Below are 21,233 nucleotides of genomic sequence, written 5' to 3'. Positions count from 1 at the left end.
ATTTATATCATATGAGACTAGAGTAAAATGTGATTTAACAAAATGTGTTTCCGATTATTCATGCTGATGTGTCGACTGTATTCTAAAATTCACAATAAATCTTTTGAACTCGAATAACACCTAAAAATTGATCGTTGAAGAGACTATTTGCTCAACCTTGCAAATCTAATGAAGACTAGAAAAATGAAGAGAAAAGCACAAGCCGACTTGTTTTTTCCCCCAAATATAACTCTGCTGGAATTTTAGGTTTGGCAGCTGCATTAGGATTTAGATCTTGTCCTTAATCCAACTTGGATGATGGATAGAGAGCACAGCCTAAGCAGCAGTCCTGAAGTCCTTCATTGACTGTCTACTTTTAGAGAGGTTTTTTTGAGTTTTTTTTCATTGTTTTTGGGAGCTAAGTCTCCTACCGCTGTCATCGTGAGCGCCCTCTTTGCCCCTATGAATGGAGAGAGGCCTCTGCTCGAATGTGGGTGTGCCCTCTCCTCTTTGAGTAGTGCTTTTTGTTTTTTTTGTTTCTAACTCTAGATCTATGCTAATGGTTGAGGGCTTCATTTTTTATCTGGTTTTGCCCATACTTTTGTGACCTGATCTGAGCATAGTTATGCTTTTGATGATTTTTTGTGGCCTTTCACTTCTTGGTTCTTTTCTGTATTTTTCTTTGTATTCTGGTTGCATGCAGGGCTCGGAGAAGTTGTTTCTATCAATCTTTGAAGGAGGAAGTGGCACACCAGGGTCTGATGTAGCGAGAGATGCGATCTGTTAACCCGCAATCCTGTTGGAGGTCTTGTCTTCACCTTTCGGGCTTTTTCTCTTCGTCCTTCCCTTGGGTTTGCTTTCTTCATGTGTTGGAGATCTTCCTAACCTGGAAAAGGAGTGTGCTAAGGTAAATAGAGGTCTCTTCTTTGAGGTGGTGCAACCCTTCAAATCTGTGGTTGCCGGTGCTATTGAATTTTCTTTGTCATCTCCCTTTTTGAAATTTGAGACTGCTTGAACTTGTTTGTTTATTCTTCAAAAAATTTCAGTGAGATATCTATGGTTGATAAGACTATTATTTGGAAACAATGATGTTGCAGCGGTCTATTGCACAATGCTTTCAAGAGAGAGACGATGAACCGTGTGGAGTATTGGAGATCAACCGAAACATGGCCACACAACGCATTTAGGTCCAGTCACGTACCCTAATTGTGCTCCCCTACTTGAATCATTTAAAATCAACAGCTACAACCACTTGTGCTCTCCGAACTGACATGCCATGAATGCGCATCAACCCAAGAAGAAATGGGTGGTGATTTGGTGTAGTGTTATCGTTGGCCAACAGATTTAGCCGCACAATTTATAGGCTTTGGTAATGGCAGCCCACTCAGGCTCTAGCCACCAAAGATCATTGGTGATGGAAGGCTTACGTAACAACTGGAAAGGCGAAAGGCAACAGCGGAACACTTTTGATGGTTACTTCCTTCCATACCATGATAGCTTAACAGAATATAATGCCCGCGGTTCATGCTGAACAAAACATCAACCTCATAAATTCTTATTTGCATTTTTTATGGATATTAATTAAATTTTTAATTCTCCACAATAATTATATTATTTATTTTATTATAATAAATTGCATATTTAATTAATAAATTTTTCTTATATTATTTTGAATCACAATAGATAAAATAAAATATTATGATATACTATCTATCAATGGATAGTTTTATGTTCAAAATCTAAATATAAAAAAGAAAATATTTTACACCTCTTAATAAGTTGGATAAATTCATACAAAAAAATATATTACTTTATAAAATAATTTTATATTATTTTATACAATAATTTTATACTATTTTATATAATAGTAATATAAAATATTTTAATATCCGTATACTAATTTATTATAAACCATACGCCTGAGAGGTTTACGTTGTCAACTTTCGTGGCTGGCAAATTTTAACACAACACAGTTTGTTGTCTTGCTTCGGCACAATTGAATTCACGTCACAATAAGTTAATCTGCACATAAAATGTAAAATATATCACTAAAATAAGTATACATTTCTGACCTGAATTCGCCTGCAATCACCATGTAAAAGCATAAGAATTATCCACATAATTATTGATTTTCGAAAGGTGATAGATAGTTGTACTGCTGCTAACATTTGACATTTTATAATGAAAAAGAAAGGAATAAATGTCCAAAATATAATGCTAAAATTGGTCTCAAACAAACAAATTAGTTGTCAATGACAAAAGTTCATGTGTTCTTAAACCACACGATTATTTCGGCAGTCAATACTCGATCCCAAACAATTTACAGTAAGATGCTTATTAGTCCAAGTAGTACTTGAAATCATCCTTACCAAGAGCATGGACACGTTTCAGGGTGTCAGCTCCAATCTCTTAGGCTTATTGGCAGGGACACAAAGAAACGAACAAATGACTTCAATAAAAACAGTCTTTTATTCGAACCTAACTCTCTTATGTATGCATATGCACATCTATAGCCTTTACTCTAAACAAGGAAAAAATTCAAGTAATGATTGATGAAAATCAAAATTCGCAGCCCCAAGCAGCGAATTCGATGTATGATTTTGATGATACATGCTCTTTAGGCAGGGAAAACGGCTATTAACATGGTGGCATATACAACCTCTTAATTTATTTCCTCTACAGCATCATAGCCTTCTAGTTGACTGAAAATTCATCGCTTAGCTGCATTGTCTTGTTCAGGCACCACAGAATCATCACATGATCCTTTTGCTGATGGAAAGTAAGACCACGCTAAAGCTGCAGTGCCAAGTGTAATTGCTGCAGCAATTGAGCCCCAAACCCATTTCTGCCTTCTCTTCCTTACCTGCCTCTTACGCCGAGCCTTCTCTGCAAAAACCAGTAAGCAAAAGTGCCACTAGTAAAATACATATTTATCTTCATAAATTTTTGTTGTCTGCCAAAGAGTACATAAATTTAATAGTCATTATCTCATGTTTGTATCATCAAATCCACCCATAGAGTCCGATCTTTCAACTGACCTCTTTAACATTTGACCATCTCCATAATAAACGATGACAAAGTTTTCAAACACAACCTTAAATCAAAACCAAGAGGGTGTTTAGTTTGACTTATAAGTTGGTCAAACCTACTAATAAATAATAAGTCTTCAGTAAATCAGTATTTGATTTTATTTATAACTTAAAATAAGTAGGGAATAGAAAGTAAGATACCCTTATTTTTCTATTTACTTTAAAACTACAGTTTCGCGACTATATTATCCTAATATATTTCAAAAATATCAATATTATCCTCTTTTAACAACTATAGCACTTAATTACGCACCTTTTTTTATCATTTTAACAAATTACGCTATTTTTTAAGTATCTTCTAACCAAACATTTAAACTACTTACAAATTATTTTTCTAGTAATTTTACTACTAACTTGTTCTTTTAAAAAAAAGGTTACCAATATACTTTAAGTTAAAAGTAAGCAGCCAAACCAAATGCCCTTTGATTCCTGACATTTTTAAAAAAGAAAAAAATCAACTAATGCAGTAACAAATCCAACTAAGTTAAAATTTAAAGTACTTGCGCTAGTTTCACAACAATTACATCTTGATTTCCTAACTATTATCACAATGAAGCAAAAAAAATGCTATACAAGGAAAAAAAAAAAACAAACAAGAAAACACATTTGTAGATTATAATCAAATTAACAATTACGCTTCTAATATCATCAAGTTAATAATTACACTTGAGAGTTACTCAACTCATCAATAAGACAAGTTTGCTTGAAAAAACTATATCAATTCGCAGATATTAATTCATTCAGTTTGCCAGGAAGCATTCATAAAAATTTAAAAAACAAAACAGGGATAATGATTCACCAGAGACCGCAGGTCAAGTGAGATAAGCAAATCATGACCCATTCATGATACAGAAATCTCACCTATAACTTCTTGGTTCCTCTGAGACATTTCTCTATTCACAGCCTCGTAATAATGAAGCCGATCCCACAATCGAGCAATTTCAAAGTTCTTTGCTTCAATCTGAGATTCTTTCTCCATTTCCACCTCAGCTTTTGCAATGCCTCTTCCAATGGAATCTGACACAAACCGAGCAACACACACCTGCTGGCACAGCTCTTCTGCAGGATCAATACCTGGAGATAGCTCATCCTCTGGAACAGTCATGGGAAATGCCGGGAGAGTCAATCCTTCAAGGGCTAATTGTTGCCTGATCCTCTGCCACTGATTTTGCACATTGTGTAGTGTTTCTTCTGCTTGCTTTCGCTTCTCTAACTCCATCGATAAATTTAATCTCATTTCACACAATTCAGCTTCAAGGTCACGGAGAGAAGTCTGCTGCCCACTCTCCAAGGAAAGCTCTACAGACAGTAAATAACACAAATAAGCTTTATAAATTATGCTATGAAGTCGATAGTAAAGTTGTAAGTCAGATAAAAATGCTCAAAATACACCAAATGGCTATGGAAATGACAACACCGACTCTTGTACTTCAACATAAGATAACAAAACACATCTTTGAGAGTTTACACACCTCTAATAAAAATGAGAGTCTATTTGGAAATATAAAGGTTAAAAGCAAGATAGCAATATAGATTTCGGTAAAAATTAAGAAAAAGATAGGCATCCTATGCTAACCTGTCCAACAGTGAACAACCATATACTCCAAAAAAGGACAAAATATACAAAAAATAACACTTAGGAACATGTAAAATTAAAGTACCTTCACAGGCATCATAGAATTCTCCTACTGCTGTAGTTGCAGCAAGCTTCACAGAACTTTCCACCACAGCATTGTCCTCACTATCAGTGTAACTAGAATAACTAATTGATTCCCGAGGATCAAAGAAATCCTCAGAATCACCATCTCTTTCTGAATTCTTCTCCATGGCCAAGCCATTCCTAGTATTTCTGCTTTTAAGTTTTTCATTACTGCTTCCAATTTCACCATCATGGGTACCATGCATTTCCACCCCTTCACTAGAGGCCTCATGGGCACCATTTTCACTCTCTCCTTTAATGCGTGGACTATTCTGGGTACCATTTACATTCTTCCCTTCAAAATCAGAAAAAGAAAAAGTAACTCTACGATCTTTACTTGAATCACCAACGCTATTTTCTGAATCTTTTGCACTCCCATTGACCTCATTCAAGGTTTTCGAGTGAGAAGCTACATCAACCTCAGAAAAGCTCTTTAATAGGCGTGGCCCGCGCCGCTTGTGGTTAATAATATATGGGGAAGGAGTGAAAGAGGATGGTGAATCAGGGAGTGGGGTTGCTTCAGGGGTCGCATAGAGCGCAGGTGATCTCTGAGGAAGACTAACTTTCCTCTCTGTGGCTGATATACTATTTCTTCTCTTCAGGATTGATTTTGAACTAGGCACTGGTCTTGTTTTTGGAGGAAGCCTCTGTTCTGGAGCAGGGTTTGAACGAGGAACAGAATTGTCAACAGATTTAGAAGCTCCAGGTTCTAACAACCGATCCAGAGCTATAGCAGTAAAAGTTGGCATCGCTCTGCATTATCAACCATCATAATCAATTAACCAAAACAACTTATCAGCATGAGAAAAATTCAACAAAGCATATGCAAATGCAACCATGAGAATCAAGACATGAAAACTAAAATACGAAAAAGAAGAAACAAAAGCTACTAATGAACAATTATACCCACACCAGACCAACCACCTCGCAAATACCATCTCTCCAGCCACAATATCTTTCTAATAAAAATTTTGCTCAAAATTGAAAATTGAGATTAGTGATCTCTAGTATTCCAAAATAATAATTGTAATAAATATCACCTTGAAACCCTAATCTAGAACCAGAACGGAGACACAAGTTCCATAAATTGAGGAAAACTTGGACAAAGTTTGCTTTCGAAAAATCCTAATTCCTAGCAGCTATTTAGCTTTTTCAGCAACAAAACAGATGGTCCAAAAAACAACAACAATGATCTTTTTTCAAGCGCGGGAGAGAGAAATGAACAATAAGATGAAATATAGGTATAGGAATAGTAACCTGGGAGCAGATGAAAGAGGAGAGAAACCCTACTGGAGTAAGAGAATCAAAGAAGAGTTGATGAGAAACAGAAGAAAATCATTGACATTTGATAGTTGGATTTTGGATTGGAGTTGACGACGCTTACATCTCCAGACTGACCTCGAAGAACAAGGCAAAAACAAACACAAAAACAAAAAGGAATATTTAGAGAGAGAGAGAGAGAGAGGCAAGCTTTTATCGCAACGAACGCCTCTCGCTGCTCAGCGGTCATCCTACGCCCATTTGCCTCTCTTCTCTCCGCAAATATTTGAATCTTCCTCTTTTCTCACTATTCTTGGAATTATTTATTAATCATAAATAATAATAGTAATAATTAAATTCAAATTTCTATGCCACACCTATCTGCACCTTCTTCAATTTTTCTAGAAGTGCCACTTTGACCAAGACATTTGACCAAATACCTTAGGGCAAATTTGTCTTTTCCACTATTTGCCAGCGTTATCATACCCCTAACTTCCAGTAATTACACATATTTAACGGGATTCTTACAGATTTAGAATTAAAAATAAAAAATTTATTAATTTAGAATTGAGAATAAAACATTTATGAATTTAAAATTTGACCGGTAATAAAAAAATAAAAGTTTTTTAAAAGAGCATTATATAATTTTAGAGTTATAAAATTAATATTATATTATAATTATATATATATAAATAATTTAATTATATTGTATATATTTATTTAATAATAATTGTTTTTATTTTTTTAATAGATTAATATAGTAATACTATAATTAAATAATAATTTTATAGACATTTAATTTTATAATAATATTATTTAATATCTTTCTAGAGTATTAATATCAGTTAAAAATAGTTATTATATTTTATAAAAATATTTTTAATATATAAAAATATTATAACATTTTATAATAAAAGAACTACACACAAAATTCACTAAATTAATTATTTAATTTATTTTTTTAATAAATTATAAATAATCTAATAATTGTATAAAATATTTAAAAGTATTATATTATTTTACTATTAAATATTATTAAAAAACACGAAATTATTTATAATTTATAAAAAAAATAAATTAATTTAATTACAGAATAAATTAACTAAATTTATTATTTTTAATAAATAATAAATAATCGAATGATTATGTATAATATTTAATCACATAATTTTAAAATAATAAATAATCGAATGATCATGTATAATATTTAATCACATAATTTTATTCTATAATATTATAATATTTTAATAATTAAAATAAAAATTAAATGTTACTGTTAATGACGCTAGACATTTTTTAAAATAAAAATAAATAAATAATAACTTTTAATTATTAATATATTATAATAATATATTAATATTATATTAATTTAATAATATTATTTATATTATATTTTATAATAATAAATATTTTTTATAATTTTAATATATTAATATTTAATAAATTTTATTATTAATATTTAAATAAAAATTGCAGGTGTTATATAATTTCAGAATTATAAAATTAATATTATATAGCGATTAAATATATAAAAATAATTTAATCTTATTTAGTAAAATTTTTTATTATTTTAATAAATTAATTATGTAATTAAATAGTATTAATAATTTTATATACATTTAATATTATTTTATAATTCTACAAAATATTAAAATTAATTATAAATAATTATTATATTTTATAAAAATATTTTTAATATATAAAAGTACAATAAAAGTTAATAGTAAAGGATTGCACATAAAAAATTTAGAATTATAATATTATCTTCCTATTAAATTTATATAAGATTGTTTCGTTGAATCAATTACTTAATTTATATTTTTTTCTTTCATAAATTATAAATAATTCGTATAAAATATTTAAAATTATTATATTATTTTGCTATTAAATATTATACAAAAAATATTAAATTATTTATAACTTATCAAAGAGAAATAAATAAATTAATTAATCTAATTGCAGAATAAATTAATTAAATTTATTATTTTTAATAAATTATAAAAAATTAAATTACTGCGAATAACATTTAATTAGAGCATAATTTTATTCTATAATTCTAAATAGCAATCTAATAAAAAATAAATTTAATTTTTATAATTTTAAATATTTATATTAATTAATTTATTTTTTATTAATTATTTAATTTAATGCTCTTGTACATATATTTAATAACCCTCAATAAATTGATAATAACAGTAAATGGCCACAATTTTTTTAAAAAAATAATAATAATAATATTTAGTGTGATTTAGAGTGGTGTTAAATTTTAGCGCGTTTTCATATGAAATTATTTTTTATTATCAATGGTGATAAAATTTTAAATTCGTAAATATTTTATTCGCTTGTTGATAATTTTTTTTATTTTTAATCCTAAATTAATAAAAATATCATGTTTAATCGTATTAACATGTCCATTTTATTTTGTTTTATTTTGTGAACGAAGGTTGATCGAAGTGGTTTTTATTTTATTTTTATTTTTGTATGTTGTAATTTTTTTATTTATTTTGATTTTTTTAAAATATTATATTTTTATAATAAAAGAAGAGTTTTCGATGTAGACAATAATAGTTTAAAATTGCATTGTGGCATCCAACAATCAATATTTTCATTGACTTTAACAAGATTGAATTTTGTCACATTTCTTTCTTTCGTCTGTATCTAATCGTTGTTTTAGCAATTCAAATTTTTTTAAAGATTAAGTTGTGATTATTTATATGTTTATTCATTATTGTTTTTTGTCTCTTATATCTTGCTTTTTGCATGTTTCTACTTGGTTTATACAGATCTTTTTTTGAGTATGTTTTCTTTATTTGTGGTGGCTAAGGTGCAGAGAAGTTAGTGATGGTGATTCGACTTCCAGTTACACCAATTTATTGGATGGGCCGTAATTTGATGAGTAAATCTGAGACTTTTTTTTTTGTTGAGTTGGTGGTTTTGGGTTGAATTTTCAGTAGGCTCTGTGATTGGGATATCATGTTAGACTTGTTTTTTTTTTTATATATAACTTTGTCAATGAGCATTTATATATATATAAAAAAAAACCGGTATATTTTGCCAACAAAATTTCAATAATATATATATATATATATATATATTTTTTAAGATTTTTACTGTTTAAAGTATTTTAAAAATGAAAAATATTTTTTAATTAACAATATTTTTTTTAAAAAAATGTATATTTTAAAAAGGTGATGTTAGTTAGTTCCCTATTTGTTATATTTACCTGTTTCTTTCCCTTGGTGCGTAAGAGATAAACTCTATTTATAAAAGTTTTATCCATATAACTATTTCAGATAAACTTCTTGAAAATTTATTTTTATATATAAATTATTTTACATAAAATAAACTGAAACTTAACATGATATTTCGTGCTCAACTAAACATAATATAATATATTTTAACTTTATTATTTTATTTTTATTATTGTGCATTAAATATTAGTCTACGATTTAAAAACTTATATAATTTGTTAATAAAGAAATAAAAAAGAAAACCAAAATAACGGATAAAAGAAACCTGCTTATAGTAGTTTTGAAAGGAGAAGGAATTAGAGGTTTTGTCTTTTCAATTCTCAATTATTTTAAGAGATTTTATGTCTATGAAATTAGGATTAAATAATAAAAGAATATTTTTTTATTAAATTAATTTCAATGTTATTTTATAAAAAAAAAAAAATTTATATATACAAAATTATGTGGAGCTGAGGAAAAGAAAGGGAGAAGATAGCATTGAATTCTTCTGCAGCAGTAACGATTGAAAAAGTGTTGTTTGACCTGCAACAACCCGTTATTAGGCCATTACACCCCATGGCCAAGTATTGCATCTGCAAATGCAGGAGTCTATTTTTACTATTTTTTCAATTAAATTTATATTTTATTATTAAAATATTTTAAAATAATAATTTAAATATTTTTATTACTCATTATAAAAATATAACAATTAATTACAATATTACCAAATGCTTAATGTATGATTTAGAATTAATTATCAGCTTTACAATCTGCTATCAGCTGGGAGGATTGGACCATTCCCAAGTGTTTCTTGTTTCCTCAAAAGGCAATCCAAACTCAATTACATCGTCTACGTCTCTATGCATTTAAGTTAACTACTCCGTGCATCATCTACACCACATACCCAATTATGAATCTTTGGCTTAATTTTTTTTTTTTTTAACAATTTTTTCTTAAAACATTGAGTTTTTATATTTTTTGTATTCTGGTTGGTCAAAGTTAAAAGATTTTGAGAAATTAAACGTAATGATAATTTCATAATTTTATCATCAAAAAACTGGTTAAGTTAATTGATTTCAAAGTTAATTTCAAAATTATTATAATCTAAGATAGCAATAATGAATATTCATCACAAATAGAGAACAATTCAACTCTAGCTAGTCCCCATGCGAGAAAGATTCAGAAAAAAAAAATCCAAAATGAGGAATTAAGGATTATTATGCTGTTTTATATGAAGTTTTGAGCTGAATTTCATACAATTTAAAAAAAAAAAATATCCAAACACATGCACATGATCATTTGTAATAAATGACAGGCATATTTGAACTGACATCCCATACGCCTCCCTCCCTGAGGTATTCTAAATACCTTGTGAATTCCGGCTTGGCCGTAGTTTTCCTCTTCCGGCGAGCATCGAACAAACTAAGGAGTGGATGACTCTTGTTAGCCTTATTTCTAGCACAAGACTTCACTGAATTGTGATGGGATTGAGAATCATTTGGAAAGCCCAATTGAGATAGAAATTTTTTAGCCGTCGATGAGGAACGAAGTGATGGCGGTGGAGGTGCAGGTAAGGTTTTAGACCTCTTCAATGTTCCCACTTCCAGATCATCGGGAGCAGCAACAGCAGACTCGTCAGAGAGTAACCTTTCATAGCCGCCGCGATGGCTTGATCGCCTTGTGCTGAATGCTCTCAACATGGCTTTGATGGTGAGAAATGATTTTGTGGGAAATTATTATACATATAAGAAAGAAGAGAGATTAGTTGGTCATACTTGGTTTGCCGCTCTCTCTCTCTATATAAATTTTGTCATATGTTTTATTTATTTTATGTGTGGGGTTTGGTGAGCCTGTTTTATTTGAAAACATTGGAGTTTCCCATATTTGACTTTGCATGCATTTCCAGCCACCACTAATTTCAGTAATACTTCAGTATCAATCATGTATGTTTGGTGATTATTTTAATTTACTCATTTTTTTAATTTTTTTATAATTAAATGATATTTATGTGTGTTTCAGAGATTGAACTTTTATCTCTATATTATTTTTATTAGGAATGGCGATCTATTGCTTTCTAAGAGAAACTTTTATATGAATTCAGTTCATTGAAGGTGAATTTAATTATTTTTTTTTACAGAGAAATTTATTTATTTATGTCTTTGATTTATAATAAATGGTTCTTATAAAATTTTCTCTTTTAATAGTGTGGGATGGGCGTACCTTCTATGGCTTTGGGCCAATTGATGTTATTGGGCTCTAAGCCTTTGTCTTCTTTGGATCATATAGGCTAGGAGATAGGTGTGTGTGAAGCCCATTTTATGTTGCAACCAACTTATATAATACAATCTTCTTTTTTTGGTAAAAAAAACAAAAATCTTTTTTTAATAACGTGTCAAACGTTAAAATTAATTTTTATGAAAAAAGACGCTGTGTTATTATTTTATTAATACTATTAAAAAAATGAAAAGCAAATATATTATTTATACTTATTAAAGCGAACGAAAATGGAAGAGTGATATAATTATTATAACAAATATAAGGTAATTTAATAATGATGCTATCGCTAATGCTACTAAAACATGTAATGGTTAATAACTTGATATTCTTAAAATTGAAAAAAAAGAAAAAGAAATAGACCATCAAGCTATTTATAAATTATACCCTGTTCGCCTACCCATGTGAGGGAGAACAAAAATTGGAAAAAAGAAATGAAGAGGAAAATAGTGTTATGGTTTTTATTATGTTTTTTATTAAAATAGAAAAGGTTTTCATACGAAAAACAAAAAAAAAACTTTTATTATATTTAAAAAGAAAAATAAGGAAGTGTATGATTTTACAAATTTACCCTATACAATTCTTTCAAAAAAAACTTTTTTCTTTTTAAATTTTTATTTGTTAAATTATTAAGAAATTAGTCAGCAGTACAACAGTCGTTAATCATGACATAAATGCAAGCTTAACACGAAAGCCAACATTCATTACTGTCATCATTTTCTCTAAAAACAATCATCATCTTGATGGCACATCTCTCTCTCTAATTATCCTTTTCCCAATTAATTTTGATGAAAATAATCTACAATTAATCTATTCAAATTAAATTCTCACAAAAAAAAAAGAAAAATAATAATAATAACCCAACACATGATAGAAAAAAAAATCTGGTATGCCGTAATTTTGGGATTAATAGTTTCATCCAGCTACTAGTTCTTTCTTCTTAATCTCTCTCTCTGTGCGCCTGTGTATATATATACGTATATATATGTATAAGGACAGTTATAATAAATATTGAAATTTAATCATATTAACCATATGTGGAATTGAAACTGGGCAATTTTCCTAGAATAATCTTCGTTTAATTCCTTTTTTTTTCTTTCATACAATTATATTCAGAAAATATAAAAAAGAAGAACTAGATACATATAAAGATATTTACTTAGGATTTACAGAATGCTGATCTAACTGTAGATATCAAGCACAACTGATACCCTACCGCTCCTCAGAGTTGAATTTATTCCAAGCTTCCTGCAAATAAAATCCAATGATAAGCTTCCTGCTTTTATATAATGCCACAACAAAATTAAGTTTTAGATAGAAAGTACACTGCATATCCAACTCAAAAATTTTAAATTCTACAAATTATAGATAGGCTTTTCAATCATCACAAGTGTAACAAGCAAGAAGTACATGTTGCCCTCAAAATGGGGATGAATTGTTGCCTCTAATTCTATAAAAAGGGTGGGATGAATGATGCAGAAGACTCCTTATAGCTGCATGAGATGGAAGAGACTATGAATGAAAATGGTCTAAAATGCACCAAAACCTTTAGTGCATGTAAACCAATTCATTATATCGTGCAAAAGTGAAGAAAGATGAGAGACTTTCTTATGAAGACTTTTCCCTTGTATCAATGTTGAGGCACATATAATACAAAGACTATTCACCACCAATTTTCTTGCGAGAGAGCAGAGAATTTTTTATAACACGAGATGACAGGAACGGGCATGCAAATAACACACCTTTAGAAGATCAAAGACCTTCTCACAGATGTACTTCTGCTGAATACTTGCACCACGTTGTTGTAATTTGTCAGGATGGACACAAAGAGTGGCTTTCCTGTAAGCTTTCTTTACCGCAGCCGCAGTTATAACTTCTGTCAGCGGTATTGGTTGCCAACCACTATCAGGCCCAAGTATCTGCCAATAAAAGAATATGTTCGAGTGATAAGGCATTCACAATCATGAAAACGAATCCTTGATGTTGGATATTTAGTCATTTATATTTCTAGCATAACCTAAATAAAAGTTTATCAGCGGAATTTTGTAAACTAGCAACGGGTAAATCAGCAAAAGAGATGGAAATTCACTGTTATAGATAATCTGAATATATGAATAAACAAATCAGACGGTAAATACTAAGTGCATAGACATGCACTCAACCATCATTGCACATCACAAGCCATTCCTGATCCAGAGACCTTGGCATCACAAGAACACAATACACTCAGCAATCTTAATTCGAATTTTCAAATTACATATTCATACTTTATCCAATGCGGATGTAGCAATATAAGCTTTATTATAAATTTTTTAACATGCACTTCCATTTTTATAGTCGCAATTGCACTTTAGGAAAGACAGAAACAATATTCATGCCAAAAGGGAACGGCAACATACATATTGCAAGGTTGAAAGCAATGCGCGCAAATTTCCTTCCTTGCCACTTGACCACCTCTTGACATCAGCATCCAGAGTTTCTGCTAACCTCTGCAAACAAAATTTGACGGAAGACATTAAATGAAAGCATTATTTAAAATAGAGGTGTTTGAGAAATTTCTTCATGAGTTAATTACATTTCTCTCTGCTTGTTCTCTTTGAGCAAAAAGATCACGCATGTTTTTCTCTGCCAAGGCTTTTGCCTACAAGAAAGCCAAAAAGTTAGTTAGTTCCCCTGCTATTAAAATAGATGTCAGTCATTCTGTTAAGGCATGAAAAATCATACCGCACGTTCAGCTGTTCTTTGATGTCTCTCTAATCTAGCTTTGTACCTCTGAGCTGACTCACCTTCAACTCCTTCAAATCTTTCTGTATAGTAGAAAACAAAGTTTAAGCAGATATGTATTAGCAGCAATAAGAGGGAAAAAAAAGCAACCGATATTTGTAAAATGTATAAAAAATATCAAGGAAAAAATTGTCCAATAAACATGAGGATGTTTCTTAAAAGATCACGCACCACTATAAACCGAGGAATATTGATATCTTGAACCAGTAAATGTGCCTGAGCCTTGGGATTGCAGATCTTGCAGATCCTGCCAATTGACATCCATTAAAATTATGTTGAGACAGTGCATTTCATATCAGCGGCAATTAAGAATACACTTACAGAGGATGAAGAGGTTGCTCTCATTCCACTACTCCTGGAAGAAGCAGAGAATTTATCTGAAACAGATCTTTCTACTCGTTCTCTTGCACCAGAAGCAGCTCTTTCAGCCATTGCTTTTTCAAAAGCCCGCTCTCGTGCCTCAGCAGTTGCTCTCTCTACTGCAGCACGTTCTGCCCTAAGCCTGGCCTCCATAGATGCCTTTTCAGGTAGGGACTTTTCCCTAGCCTCTGCACATGCCTTCTCTAATCTTTCACGGGACTCATTTAGTGCTCTTTGTCGAGCTTCAGCAGTTGCTCTTTCCACAGCAGCCCGTTCTGCCCTCTCACGAGCTTCAGCATATGCCCCCTCACGAGTATCAAGTGTTGCTTTATCAACAGCCATCCTATCCTTCTCTCTTTCCCGTTCCCTCTCCCTCTCTTCCTCCATTTTTCTAAGGCGTTCCATTTCCAGATCTCTTTCTCTCTTCATTCTTTCTGCTTCTTTGTCTTCTGATGAAAGAGTCTCATAAGAATTCTTCACTTTTCTTTCAGTGCTTTGAGTTGCATTAACCTGCTGAGCTGTTCTTTGAGTGCTTCCTTTTACTTCTAATATAATTTGCTGAGCTCCTCCAATTTTCCTTGCAGTATCAACCGATTCTTTCACCACTTTAGCTGACATGAAAGTCACATTGCTGATTTCTGGATTTAGGGAAACTTGGCTCTGTTCAATATGCTTTCCTTTATCACTTTTTTCATAAGGAAATTTCTTCCCTTGATTTCCAAAAACTGGGTCCACCTGAAAGTTACTCCTAACTTTCCCAATGTTATTCTGTTCAATGTCAGTTGAATCTTCCATTAGGAATTGGCTCTTTTCCTGTTTTAAGTTACCCTGAGCTATGCCAGATACTACTTTCTTTTCATCATTTCTCAGTTGATCCACTATCTTGCTAGTTTCTTCAATAGCAATCTCCTTAGTTAAATCCAGTTTTTTGCTGCTTCCCTCATTTTTGCCAGCTAACTTAGTTGCTCCAAGGCTCTTATCATCACACAGCTCACATGCCTGCTTCATTACACTGTGATCTTTTGCCATATTGTTTAGTGCCTTTTCCTTTCCACTCTCTCCAATATCTGTATGTTTTGCCTCTGTTTCTTCCCACTCACATGTGGCTTGAGATGTGGTCCCAATATCTTCTGGCTCGTTGTCCACCTTCAGTGCCGCTTCAATTCCATCTGCTTCCTGAGCCCTTCTTGAAGCCATGCAGTTTTTTTGTTGCTCACGTACCTCTTTTAGACTCCTCCCAACTTCTCTTCCCGAAGCCTCTTGTTCAATTTCTTCTCTTTCAAAAGTCTCTTCGCACCTCTTCTCACTTTCTTCCTTTTCATGAGCATCTCTTTGTCTCCTTTCATTCTCTTCACTTTCAACAGCTTTTAGTCTCCCATTCTCTTTCTTCTCAGCCTCTTTTAGTCTTTTCTCATTTTCTTCTCTTCCTCTCTTTGCATTCTCTTCCTGTTCAACTGCCTCTCTTTGCCTTCTCTGTCTCTCTTCCTTCTCAACAGTCTCTTTCATCCTCCTTTCATTCTCTTCCTTTTCCAGAACCTCTTTTATTCTCTTCTCAGTTTCTTCTCTTTCATGAGCTTCTCTCTGTCTATTCTCAGTTTCTTCTCTTTCATGAGCTTCTCTCAGTCTCTTCTCATTTTCTTCTCTTTCCCGAGCTTCTCTCTGTCTCTTCTCATTTTCTTCTCTTTCCCGAGCTTCTCTCTGTCTCTTCTCATTTTCTTCTCTTTCACGGGCGTCTCTCTTTCTCTTCTCGCCTTCTTCCCTTTCGCTAGCTTCTCTCTTTCTCTTCTCATTTTCTTCCCTTTCGCGAGCTTCTCTCTGTCTCTTCTCATTTTCTTCTCTTTCACAAGCCTCTCTGTGTCTCTTCTCATTTTCTTCCCTTTCACCAGCTTCTCTCTGTCTCTTCTCATTTTCTTCTCTTTCACGAGCCTCTTTGTGCCTCTTCTCATTTTCTTCTCTTTCACGAGCCTCTCTGTGTCTCTTCTCATTATCTTCTCTTTCACGAGCTTCTCTCTGTCTCTTCTCATTCTCTTCTCTTTCACAAGCCTCTGTCTGTCTCTTTTCATTCTCTTCTCTTTCACGAGTCTCTCTATGTCTCTTTTCATTTTCTTCTCTTTCACGAGCCTCTCTGTGTCTCTTTTCATTCTCTTCCCATTCAACAGCTTCTCTTTCTCTTCTCAGCCTCTCCTCCTTCTCACGGGTATCCTTCAGTATCCTCTTATTCCCTTTCTTCTCAAGAGCCTCTTTCAGTCTCCTCTCATTTTCTTCCCGCCTAAGCACCTCTCTTAATCTCTTTCCATTTGCTTCTATTTCTGAAGCCTCACTATTTATATTCTCATTTTCTTCCTGCTCATGAACCACCTTCTTCAGCCTTCTGTCATTTTCTGCTTGTTCAAGAGGGGCATTAAGCTTTTCATCATTTTCTTCAAGCACAAAAACCTTCCTTTGTCTCCTTTCACTGTCTCCATTTTCACGAGTGAATTTTTTCACATCCTCCATAATTTTATTATCCTCTTTTAGCCATAATGCTTTCTCCTTGTGCTTCTTAGTCTGCCTAGCTACAATTTTACTCTCTCTCTCTTGAACCTCTACATAGTTCTCATGTTTCTGCAAGTCATCAAGTCTAGCCTGAGGCTTTTCAGTTTCTACAGGTTTCAAGTCCATGTTAAATTTCTTCTCATTTCCTTCCTGTTTAGAAGCCTCTACAGCCACTTGTACCTTCTTATCATTTCCTTTCTGTCTGTTTGCTGCGACTGATCTTCCACTGCTTCTGTTCTGTTCAACAGCTTCCTTTGGATCTTCAGTTTTCTTCTCACAATCCACCAGTTCATCATCTGCTCTAACTGCTTTTACTTTCTTGTCATTTTTTTGAGGATGCTGCGATGCTTTTACAATTGCCTTTTTTTCCTTCTCCACACGCTCATGAAAATTTGAATTATGCAACAAAACATTTTCATTGTTTTCCTGGTCAGAGGCCTTTCTAGATTTATCTGTTATCAACTCAAAAAATTGGGCAGCTTCTTTCCATTCACCAGCAACATCAATTCTATCAGAACCTTGAGATGATGAGGATTCCCTACCATGATTCTCTTCTGTAGATCTTTTTGCCCCATTTCGATGCTTTTTCCCCTCTAATAAATCTAAAATTGGCTGGGTTGTCTTTTTAACTTTTTGCTTCTCCAAAACAGAAAACTCCATTCCATTCTCTTCTATTTGACTAATTCCCTGCTCCCTCTCATCCCTTCTGCTAACAAGGCCATTAACAATCTTAGTCAACTTTTCTTCCTTGTCTTTTCTGTCTTTCTTTGTATCTGATTTCACTCGGTTTTGAAGACTCTCCCTCTTCCTCTCTATTGATTCTTTTGCACTTTTTAGCTTTGCTTGAGCTTTATCCATTGCTTCTTTCATAGCAGCAGCAGATGAGCTTGCATCTACCTCTACATCAAAGTAAGGAGGGGAACTATCACCAGCAGTCTCTTCAAAGACAACATTTTGGCAGTTTGATGTCACTTTACCAGAATCTCCCTTTAAGACATCTAGTGCAGGTGGTGGTGGTCTGGTAGGCGGTGGCAAATGAGAGGGCCGAGTTCTAAGGCTTACATCAGAAATGGTTACAAACGTCTCTTTAGGAAGAGAGCCATTCCTGACAAATTCTTTTTGAGCCCTAACGTCTTCTCCAAAAAACAGTACATTATTAGTGTTATTAGCTGGGTATGACATGACTTTTTTGAGATGCCTTCCTCTCAGCATTTCCCCAGTATACTCGATATTGAGACGATCATCATTACTAGGATGCAAATTTTGATACTCGTGGTCTGTCTTTGGCAAGGAAGACATTTTATCAACCAAAAAAGTATATCCAGAATCAGAATCCAGCTGAGCTATATGTGTAATCCCAGTTGACAAATTTTCATTCCTTCTTTGACCAACTTTACTATAAGATATGTTGAACTCCATATTGCCATCAACTGAGTCATGTGAATCTCCATTCGATAAGCTCTGGTCCTTTACAGAATGATCTGACTCATCTGATAGATTTTCAGCTTCTGCTGGAGCCCTATAAGTGAGGAAACAGAAAACCATGTCCTACCATCAATTCTCAACTTCCTTGTTGGATACAGATTAACAGCTGTGTTTACTTGATAAAGGCAAAGATATAGAATCCATGAAAGAAAACACATATTTAGTAATACAGCAGCAGACAGCAATATAAGTATCCAAATTGTCTATGCAAAAACAAATCATTTTCAAAATTACGGATAAGCCCCTAGACATATGCAAGGGGACAATAGATTTACCAGCTAAGTTTTCAACAAAACTAGAACCCCTTCTGCAATTCAAAGAAAAAACATAATCTATTAACAATTAAGACAAAAAAAAAAACTTAATTTTTTCAAGAACGACATAAATTTCTCAGCAGAACATTTAATCAGCCAAGCTTAAACTTCAGAAACCACACTTTTATACATTATCATAATACTTCTTGTGATAAGTAAGGTTGATTTTCACTGCCGTGGAATCTATATCCTTTAACAATCTCTCTCTTCTTCCCCCAGCCTTCCAAAAAGCTTCCAATATGTATCCTACTATCTATAATATTCCCAAGTTTTTGAAAAAAAAAATGAATGAAAAAGAAGCTAAAGAGTAGTATAAACTTGAAACACAAACAAGACCACTAAAAACAGAAGAGCATAAACTACGTTAAAGAAATGCTTAACATTATGCCATGATAATATTCATACCAAGCCTCGTCAGAGGAGGAATCATCACCGATACCGTTGGATTGCTCCATCATCAACTCATCGTAATACACTGCAAAATCATCGTCATTCAATCCTCCAAAAACCTCGCCGTAGTCAAAACCAGAGCTACGTGCATCGCAGAAAACCTCATCCGCCTCATCGACCAATGGAAGATCGAGCACGGGAATCGAGGAGGCGCGTGAAGCGTGGAACCCACCGAATATCTCGCGGTAGTCCTCGACCCGAGGAGACAGTGTCGGGGCTCCGAACCTGGGTGGCCCACCAAACTCGTCGTCGTAAATGGACTTGGTGGTGGTGCCATTGCAGCTCTTTTTGGAGAGCATGTTTGGTTGCCGAGAATGCGAAGGATTTTCCATGGAAGTGAAGGAAAACAGACAGAGCACTCTAGGACTTACGCGTTTTCCAGTCTTTAGCTACTTTATTACTTTGCTCTGTTCTGTGTGCTTCTCTCTCTCTCTCCCTCTCCCTCTCTCTCTTTCTCTCTCTTCTCCTTCTCTGCTGAGGCTCTGCAGAGTCTGAAACAGAGGAACGAAAAAGAAGAAAAAGAAAAGCAAGAATGACATACGCCAAAGAAGCAAAAACAGGCCAATTATGAAATGACAGAAAAGGACCTGAATGAATTATTGTGTAAGGATTTTTTTTTTGCTCATTCCCAATCCCAAATTCCAAAACAAAGCGACCGAACCTTTATTAATTAATTTATTAATTTTTAAAAATATGTTAAAATATTATTAATATTTTAAAATTTTATTAATTTATTTTATCATTAAATATATTATTATTTAATTTTTATAATTTTTAAAAAAATTATTAATCGATTTTTTAATTTTTTTAAAAAATTATTAATTAATTTATTTATATTATAGAAATTTTTTTATATTTAATAATTAAAATTAATAAAATAATTAATTAATAATTTTTTTAAAATATTATAAATATTTTAATATATTTTTAAAAATTAAATAATCAATTGTGAGTTTTTTCGTATTAATTTTTATATTATAAAATTAAGTAATAATTTTTTATTGGAAAAATATATTATATAATTTTTTTTGAATAATTTTATATTAACTTTGCTTTTTTTAAATAAAATTTTCATAATTTTATTTTTATTCATTTTCTTTTAAGTAAATAATTTATTAAAAAAAACTATACAATACCATCAAACTAAGATAAACCTTGCTGAAATAAAGTATTTAAATTCGAAAACATTTAAAAAATATTAAAATTTAGTCATTTAAATATAGTAAATGGCACTGAAATGAAAATTATTTGGTAAATCAGGGGCATTATGGAAATCTGAGGGAAAAATATGAGGGAGATGAAGAGGTTGCCACCAAACAGTCCTGAAAAAACATAGCAAGTTGGTTTGAAACGGAGATCAAGAAACAGCAGTGATAGAGACTACTTGAAGAGTAAAGACAATATGAGCTGAGCTGACTCACTCTTTTCCATTCCTTCTCTGCTGACTCAGATTGTTTAGCATTCTTTTTTTGGAGCTGTTTGGATTCTTCTCAACTTGCATTTCTAATCCTCAATTCATTTCATATGCCCACAATTGTTAGTTACTCCATCCAAGAAAAATATTCATATCTATCATTATTTTGTAAAATTAAAATTAAAATTTAATTCATTTATCTTTGAAAAAAGTTGAAGTTTAAAAAATAAAAAATAAAAAATAAAATCAATTGTTGGTTTGAATGGAATCAGAGAGTTGAGTTGTGAGCAGCATTATGTATTATGATTTTTTAGAGTTGAAGTCAAATAATAATGTTAAATGATTATAGTATTTCTAGCT

At 32.1% G+C, this 21,233-nt stretch overlaps 3 protein-coding genes across 6 annotated transcripts; all 3 read right to left on the bottom strand.

The window, feature by feature from the left end:
• Positions 1 to 33: 33 nt before the first annotated feature.
• On the bottom strand, positions 34 to 6,326 carry LOC110601439. Of its 3 annotated transcripts, XR_002485830.2 has the most exons (5): positions 6,025 to 6,324; positions 4,730 to 5,520; positions 3,930 to 4,367; positions 2,639 to 2,865; positions 34 to 2,001 (listed from the first exon to the last, which is right to left on the bottom strand). XR_002485830.2 is itself a non-coding variant. In XM_043958341.1 (4 exons), the coding sequence occupies exons 2-4, from the start codon at positions 5,514 to 5,516 to the stop codon at positions 1,997 to 1,999; spliced, it is 1,230 nt and encodes a 409-aa protein (XP_043814276.1). In that variant the 5' UTR covers positions 5,517 to 5,520; positions 6,025 to 6,326; the 3' UTR covers positions 34 to 1,996. The 3 variants fall into 3 exon arrangements, 2 of the variants coding, with proteins under 2 accessions (XP_043814276.1, XP_021594266.1); XM_043958341.1 differs by lacking the exon at positions 2,639 to 2,865 and having other exon boundaries at positions 6,025 to 6,326; XM_021738574.2 differs by lacking the exon at positions 34 to 2,001 and having other exon boundaries at positions 2,181 to 2,865.
• Positions 6,327 to 10,435: 4,109 nt separating this feature from the next.
• LOC110627330 lies at positions 10,436 to 11,060 on the bottom strand. The gene has a single exon (XM_021773600.2). It carries the CDS (start codon positions 10,955 to 10,957, stop codon positions 10,553 to 10,555), a length of 405 nt encoding a protein of 134 aa, XP_021629292.1. The 5' UTR covers positions 10,958 to 11,060; the 3' UTR covers positions 10,436 to 10,552.
• A 1,476-nt stretch (positions 11,061 to 12,536) lies between these two features.
• Positions 12,537 to 19,987, bottom strand: LOC110601432 (auxilin-like protein 1). Of its 2 annotated transcripts, none has more exons than XM_021738561.2 (8): positions 19,415 to 19,987; positions 14,637 to 18,729; positions 14,487 to 14,562; positions 14,256 to 14,338; positions 14,107 to 14,172; positions 13,931 to 14,020; positions 13,274 to 13,450; positions 12,537 to 12,779 (listed from the first exon to the last, which is right to left on the bottom strand). In XM_021738561.2, exons 1-8 carry the CDS (start codon positions 19,789 to 19,791, stop codon positions 12,744 to 12,746), a joined length of 4,998 nt encoding a protein of 1,665 aa, XP_021594253.1. In that variant the 5' UTR covers positions 19,792 to 19,987; the 3' UTR covers positions 12,537 to 12,743. The 2 variants fall into 2 exon arrangements, with proteins under 2 accessions (XP_021594253.1, XP_043814272.1); XM_043958337.1 differs by having other exon boundaries at positions 14,637 to 18,810; positions 19,415 to 19,549.
• Between the last annotated feature and the right edge of the window lie 1,246 nt (positions 19,988 to 21,233).

This window comes from Manihot esculenta, chromosome 1 (genome assembly GCF_001659605.2).
Source record: "Manihot esculenta cultivar AM560-2 chromosome 1, M.esculenta_v8, whole genome shotgun sequence".
In the NCBI taxonomy this organism is placed as follows: Eukaryota; Viridiplantae; Streptophyta; class Magnoliopsida; order Malpighiales; family Euphorbiaceae; genus Manihot; species Manihot esculenta.
This window is presented reverse-complemented; position numbering and strand designations above follow the sequence as displayed.

Excerpts from the sequence above, each read along its gene's own strand:
- LOC110601439 (XM_021738574.2), bottom strand. The coding sequence starts at position 5,516 with ATGCCAACTTTTACTGCTATAGCTCTGGATCGGTTGTTAGAACCTGGA. Across the intron at positions 4,368-4,729 it reads ATTCTATGATGCCTGTGAAG|AGCTTTCCTTGGAGAGTGGG; the intron begins GTACTTTAATTT and ends TACTGTCTGTAG. Across the intron at positions 2,866-3,929 it reads GAGGAACCAAGAAGTTATAG|AGAAGGCTCGGCGTAAGAGG; the intron begins GTGAGATTTCTG and ends TGGTTTTTGCAG.
- LOC110627330 (XM_021773600.2), bottom strand. The coding sequence starts at position 10,957 with ATGTTGAGAGCATTCAGCACAAGGCGATCAAGCCATCGCGGCGGCTAT.
- LOC110601432 (XM_021738561.2), bottom strand. The coding sequence starts at position 19,791 with ATGGAAAATCCTTCGCATTCTCGGCAACCAAACATGCTCTCCAAAAAG. Across the intron at positions 14,339-14,486 it reads ATATTCCTCGGTTTATAGTG|AAAGATTTGAAGGAGTTGAA; the intron begins GTGCGTGATCTT and ends TCTACTATACAG. Across the intron at positions 13,451-13,930 it reads TGCTTTCAACCTTGCAATAT|ATACTTGGGCCTGATAGTGG; the intron begins GTATGTTGCCGT and ends TTTTATTGGCAG.